This window comes from Uloborus diversus, chromosome 8 (genome assembly GCF_026930045.1).
Source record: "Uloborus diversus isolate 005 chromosome 8, Udiv.v.3.1, whole genome shotgun sequence".
NCBI classification, from domain to species: domain Eukaryota; kingdom Metazoa; phylum Arthropoda; class Arachnida; order Araneae; family Uloboridae; genus Uloborus; species Uloborus diversus.
The window spans coordinates 134,778,970-134,785,917 of NC_072738.1; the positions used below are offsets into that span (position 1 = coordinate 134,778,970).

General features: G+C 32.5%; 1 protein-coding gene across 1 annotated transcript; it reads left to right on the top strand.

The window, feature by feature from the left end:
- Window positions 1–4,797: 4,797 nt before the first annotated feature.
- On the top strand, window positions 4,798–5,803 carry LOC129228094 (coiled-coil domain-containing protein 115-like). Its single transcript, XM_054862731.1, has one exon. The coding sequence runs from the start codon at window positions 4,865–4,867 to the stop codon at window positions 5,420–5,422; it is 558 nt and encodes a 185-aa protein (XP_054718706.1). The 5' UTR covers window positions 4,798–4,864; the 3' UTR covers window positions 5,423–5,803.
- The last annotated feature ends 1,145 nt before the right edge of the window (window positions 5,804–6,948 follow it).

Sequence of the window (6,948 nt, forward strand, 5' to 3'; positions counted from 1 at the left end):
TTTATCTACAAGAAAAACAACAAAAACTTAAAAGTTGCACAAATGGACAGCATAAAACAAGATTTCTTTTTCCTCATGCAAGAATTACTTTTGTTTATTTCTTTATTAAAAAAAAAATATGGTATAAACTAGTGGTGTGCCCAACCTATAGCTTTCTAGCTATATGAGCACCTTGAATTCCCCCCCCCCTCATCCAATGCATTGCCATCATATGTATCCCCAACCCTGCCTGCGATCACCACAGTGCTCAATATACGTTTCACTAATGCCAGGACTTACAAAAAACGAGTGTGATCAGGATTTACAAAAAAAACATTTAATTCGTAATAAAATGTCATGTAAGTTCTATCACTTTTAATGATTAATCATCCAATGTTAAAAATTGCATACAATGCAAATAAAAGCAAATTTTGGAGCTTGTTTTTATAGGAACAGAAGAACTGGGAGGATAGAAATTTTGTATGGTGACATTGTCCTAAAATCTATTATGAAATGAGAATTAATTCTAACAATTATTATTAAGAGCAAGAAATTTGTGTTGTACTATTAGTGTTAGATAATTAAACACAACTTGTAAGTAATAGAAGGAAGACTTGTTCGGCGAAGTCAATAAGTATTATAATCCCCAATATTTGATGTTGACAGTTTGGAGAGAAAGAAATTTACTTTGTCCCCCAAAAGCTTTTTGCTGACTATTCCACCAGTCGGCAAAAAATCTCTTACCAATGGGACAGAAATTGCCATCACTGTCGAATACTTTCATGCAAATATAACCAATTTTGAATTTTTAAAAATACAGTGAAACCTGTGTAAGTTGACCACTTGCGGTGCAGTACTTTGGTGGTCAACTTAGACAGGTGGTCAACTTATAAAGGGGGTAGTTTTTTTTTTTTTTTTTGTCATTTCCTTGCACCATGGACCATGTATTCATTTTTGGAATCATTGCCACTTACTCTTTCTGTTTAAGTCACTTTTATTGTTTAACATTACTTTGAAACAATAATTTAAAAAGTTATTCAAATATTTTTGCTTTTTTTCCTCGTTTTTTACTAAATTAGACATTGTAGTTTTAGAAATTCCGTATGTGTCAGCTAATTTTTGCCAACTTTCTTCCTTTTCATATAATTTTAATATTTCATACTTTTTATCAATCTCAAGTTCAACTAACTTTCTTTTTGAAACCATTTTATGTAAAACTTTTACACAAAGAGCAACAAGCTGGACTCTCCTAGTTCATAAAGGCAGTCGAAAATGAAAATATCCTATCTCTAAATCCCTTGCACCAGAAAAAAGTAACTTTTCTCTTTAGCACAATTCCAGTGTTGCCTCAAAATATTGCTACTGGAAATACAAAAAGCAATCTCAAATAGAACAACAGAAGAAAAACAAGTTTCGGAGAATTAGGAGCAGCATAAGCTTGATGCTGTTGTTTTATTTGGTTGGTAAAATGCTGGTCTAAAGCATCAAAATTATTCTTGGAAAGCTATAAAAAATAATAATAATAAAAGAAAATAATTTGCTTGATTAAGTTTAAAAAAAAAATGGTGGTCAACTTACAAAGGGTTTTTTACAATACTCCGAACCAAATTTGGTGTACATTAGTGGTCAAGATCGACAGGTGGTCAAGATAGAGAGGTGGTCAAGTTACAGAGGTTTTCCTTCATTATATAAGATAGGTCCAATTCCGTTCCCGACAAAAGCGGCCAACATAGACAGGTGGTCAACTTACAAAGGTGGTCAACTTTACAAGTTTTACTGTATAACTTTTCACCATAGTAATGTATAGGATTTTCCTTTGGTTCAACATTTACGTTTCCAAAACATTGACACTGGTGTTGCATCGCTATCTTAAGCCCTTATTTAAGCAGATACAGTGAAACCTGTGTAAGTTGACCACTTGCGGTGCAGTATTTCAGTGGTCAACATACAAATTTTGATTTATACAATAAGGGCTAATTCCGTGCCTGAAGAAAGCGGGCAACTTAGACAGGTGGTCAACTTCACAGGTTTTACTGTACTGCACTTCACGTTCCCACGCCAGTGCGGATGAGCACATTGACTATTGCTTACTATCTGAAAATTTCTCCTACTAGACTAATTACAAACAAGAAGTTACGTCTAGAACTATACGAGCCTACTTTCCCGTATACCCATACTACTTTCTAGTACATGATCAATATTCTCAAAAATAGCTAAAATCGCAAATTGTTTCAAACATATTTTTGCTAATTTCTAGGAATAAGTATTCCTCACACATTTGAAAAAATTAGATGTGTTAAAAAAAAAGGCAGCACCTTTTAAACAAAGCAGATAATACACTTTTTTCCCTTAAAAAAAATTCTTTAACAGCTTTCAAAATTAAAAAATAATAATTAAAATTAATAAACTTATTAAAATAAATACATCACATTAAAAAAAAAGTCGTTTCTTTTTCCGCTGTAGTCAAAAATGATTTTTTTAATGAATTAATGCACTTGCCAAAACAAATAAAAACAATAAAATATCAACTTAAAGAAATACTTTTTGTTGTTTAAAAAAAAAATCGTCTGTGCATATCCTTATGTAGTAACATAAATGACTTCGAGTTTATTCGCCGAAAACTGAATACCTAAATTAAAACTTTAGCGTAAAAATAAAAACAAATCATATCAACAACAATTATTTCAGTGAAAACCATAGCTGCAGAGTCAGAGTCAATCTCATTTCGGGATAAAGGAGTCGAAGATGAATATCCAAGAATCGGAGTCAGTCATTTGTCCTCCGTGTATAAATTTTTGCCAAAGCTACGAAGTCAGAGTCGAAGTCGGGGAGTCGGAGTCCGATTAATTGTCGGGCACAGGAGTCAGAGTAGGAGTCAGGTGCCGCTAAATTCTTGGAGTCGGAGTCTGGCATCAAGAGCTATTTCCAACAAAATTTGTTTGAAATAAATCCGCCTTCAAGTACGGAATCAATATTGAATTTCAGTTTCCCCGTAGGCGCTAATGTTAAGTTTTTTTGAACTGTTCAAAATTGAACAAAAAAACAGTTCAAATCAAAAAGTGAAATATGGGAATGAGGTGTCTTTTCCGAGATCTTTCGAACAAAAAAAAGTTTGTTCGAACCGGGCTATTCATTCAAAAGTTATTAGGCGGGGGGGGGGGGGGGGGGAGGCAGACGACCGACAGACAGACATATTTCCCCATCTCAATACCATACTTTCCAATTTTTAATATTTCGATATTTATTTAATTATTTTATTTATTTTTGATTTTTTTTTGTTTTTCACGAACAGTTTTAAGATGGATTAAGCCTTCTTTCATGCTTTTTTCTTCTTTTTTCTGACTTTTACTGGGAAAGTAGGCTAAAAAATGACCACAAAAATGCTTCTGAAAATCATGTTGACCCTGATCCCACTTTTTATGTTTCTAATTTTGTATGTAGTTAGCTGTCACTAGTTAGTATTTACTTATTTTTTTTTTGCAATAATTTTCTAAAAACCATTTTTTAAAAATGAACCGAAAATTATTGTTTTTTAAATACATTATATGTATATTATTAGTTGTCCACCTCTTTAGTAAAATTTTGAAAAATTAATGGTGCCTGCTGCAGGACCAGTATCTAGTATGTGCTCTTAGGTACAAAAAGATTGGAGACTGCTACATTACTATATGTATAAAATTTTAAAACTTCATTCTTCACAAAATTGATTAATTGGCCTTTAAGGGATCCTAAAAAACATTTGACAATAAAGGCATAAAAACTATGTTATGAAATATTGTAAGTGAAGGGGGGGGGGGGCGTTTTTCAATTTCCGGGATTTCCTACAACTATTATTTCTGTATCCGCCCCTAGGTATATGCATGTAGTACGCCCTTAGCCCGGGCTTAAGGACGGTAACTTACTACTTATAATGATGTTGAAAGTAATATGTAGAATTTGCAGCTGCAATTTTCTATTCATTAAGTTGATTTGTGTATTTTTTTTTTTACAAAACATCAATGAAAGAATCTAATAAAATTTCTATTCAACAACATGCTGCAAACGGTTTTAGTCTGTAATTGCAGCTGTCCTTCTAGTGATGTAAAATCAGAAAATCATTCTAAAAATTAAGCAATTTATAAATTAACGGTAAATGCAATGCAACATAGGAAAAATGACATACACGAGTAAACACTGCCAAAGTATAGTATTCTACATTTGAAAGTTTAATATTCTACTTTCTAGAAAGTTCTAATATTAATCTGGATACTTACATAAACTAGCCAGATTAATGACTTGAATTATATCATATTAGAATGCATCAAATTATAAGAAAATGTTCTTGACTTACATTTCAGGAATCCAATTTCTAATCAAATCCATCAAACATTTTAATTTTATGCTCACTGATAAAAAGAAAAGCAGCTCTACTGGCTTATCTCAGAACTAGCCCTTAATCAGGAATTAGTTTTTCAGCTTACTCATCTAAACGACCGCGCCAGACAGGCAGCCGTTATTAGTTGAATTTCGCGGCGATATGAACGTGTCCACGGCAACGAAAACAATTTCCCGGGCTCATGCAACGTCACAATTTCTCAAGGTCATGTTCTCTTCTAGCTTTTTCTTCTTCTCTGCATATTTTTTGATTTGGTATTTATTCAACAGCATTTTCAAATTTTTAATTTCCTAAAGAAGAAAGAAAAAATAAATCAGACTAATCCATCTCACCATATTTTAGATTTTAGTTTTCCTTAAAAAATTGAAAATGTATGAAAGAGACTTTAAACAACTCAACGGTTGAGCATATGTTTTGTTTACTAAATTTCAAACATGGCGGCGTCTGCTGAGGAGAAATTATCAATTTGTGAAAAGCTAGATGATTTAAGCCTTATGTATTTTAAAAACAATGAAAAGTATCATTTCAGAAAGATTAGATTTAGATAAACATTTACAAGAAGGTTATATTGACATGGCTAAGTCGCGTTACTTAATGCGAGGTCAGGAAATTAGTATTCTCCAAGTAAACGAATCTAATCTGCTAGCAACAAGAAAAGTTGTTTCTTCAGTTGTAAAAGAGGAGGGAAGAGAGTTCATTAGTTTTACACTCTCTGAAGTTTTACCAAGTGATGATAATGGCAATGCAGAAAATCTTAGATTCAGACATTCCAAGAAAGGGAAAAATGAAAATGAATTGACACAAGATTTTAAAGAATTATCTTTAAGTAACGAAGATGTGTCGTCATCATTGCATGAAAGTACCAATGCATCTGTTCCCAATGTTGTTGATCCATTGCATTGGTTTGGAATATTGGTTCCAAGAGAATTCAGAAACTGTAAAACAAAGTTTCAAGAATCCATCGGTACTGCCATAAAAATTGTGACATTGCAAAATGAACTGAAAGCTCTGTGCAGTTCTTACCGCAGTCTTCGACTACAAAAGAAAGCTTTACATAATGGCACGTAATTAATTCTAAGAATTTTCTTTTAAATATGTGAAATATATTACATAGTGGTTAATTTATGTCTGTATGTTTAAACACTCTAACTGTTAGAGTTGGAATTCTAATTATCAGAATTTATTTTCGAACAAAGTGCAATTTCTCTTGCAAAATTAATGTAAGCTATACTTCAAAGATGCTTGTTCTCAAAGAATTATTGCATATTACAGCATATTTTTTATGTGAACAGCATATATTGTTTATCAAAGGAGGAAAGGGTGAAAAGTTTAAATAGTTTCAATAACTGATAGTTTTTATAGTCAAGATTATTATTTAATTTATTCTGGTGAATTTCCATGGATGTTACGTGGATAAATTTTTTGATATATTTAACATAATTGAGTGTAAGCGTGTGTTTGTTAAAATGTTTATAAGATTTATAATAAATTTGTATTGTTTAGTTTATCTAATATTTTCTTTTTGTGAATTCTCTATTATTTTAAGCATTTATGTAAGTATTATATTTTGTAGCTGAGAGTGAAAGTTCAAATCTAACATCTCATGGCTAATGTTAGAAATAAGAAATTCTATAGGCTGTCTGTGCACCTGGAGAGTCATGAATTTTGACCATGATTGAATGTAGTCATGAAGTGCAAATTGAATTACAGCAAAAAATGTTCAAAAATCATGGAAAGTGGCTGTCCGTCATGGATCGGCTAGTTTTATTGAAGCGTTCAAGATTTATTGACAGTTTCAAATATTTTTGATGACTGTTATGAATGCTGTCAGAAAGTGAAATGCTGTCAAAAAGAAGGGCTTTTAGTGCCTTTTCACTGAAGGGTGAACAACCATCGAGCAATTTAATTCAGAAATTAGCAATGTTTTACATTGAGATTTTATCACCTTAAGATGATCGTCGTACAAATTAAGGTCAAGGGTACCAAACACAAACTTTAGTGTGATTGCAAATCACTGCTAGAAAATTTTATTGTACAATGGAGCTAAAATTGTACATGTTGTATAAGTTTTGCCTAAACTTACATAATACTGATGAAATGATACAAAGATGAGCATGTGCATCAATTTTTGCCCCTAGATCCAAAATTAATTTTCACTGGCTGTTTAGGGGTCATTCATTAATTATGTAAGGATGATTTTGGCAGTTTTATCCCCATGTGTGGATACGCAAGATTTTTCAAACAGCTCCCCCCTATTCTTGCGTAATATCTCCATCGGCGGATTTAGGACTGAGTTAATGGGGCGGCAGGATTTTTTTTTTTTTTGAGCAACATTTTAAATTGCCCCCCCCCCCCTATGTTTTTGGTCTGTTTTCCTGCAATGCATAAGGCCATGCTTTTACTCTTATTTTCTTTGGTGTGTCATTTTCATTAATGCGTGTTTTCTTGCTGTCCTTTTTGAATTGACCTTAAGAGAAGTGACTGGTATCAAGAGAGTGACGCAGGGCTCCCTTTTAAGTGCGATAATGAATATCTCCAAATTTAGGGGATCCAGGGGTTTCTCCCCCGGAGAAAATTTTGTAAAATAGATGTAA

Coding starts and splice junctions, on each gene's coding strand:
- LOC129228094 (XM_054862731.1), top strand. CDS start 4,865: ATGAAAAGTATCATTTCAGAAAGATTAGATTTAGATAAACATTTACAA.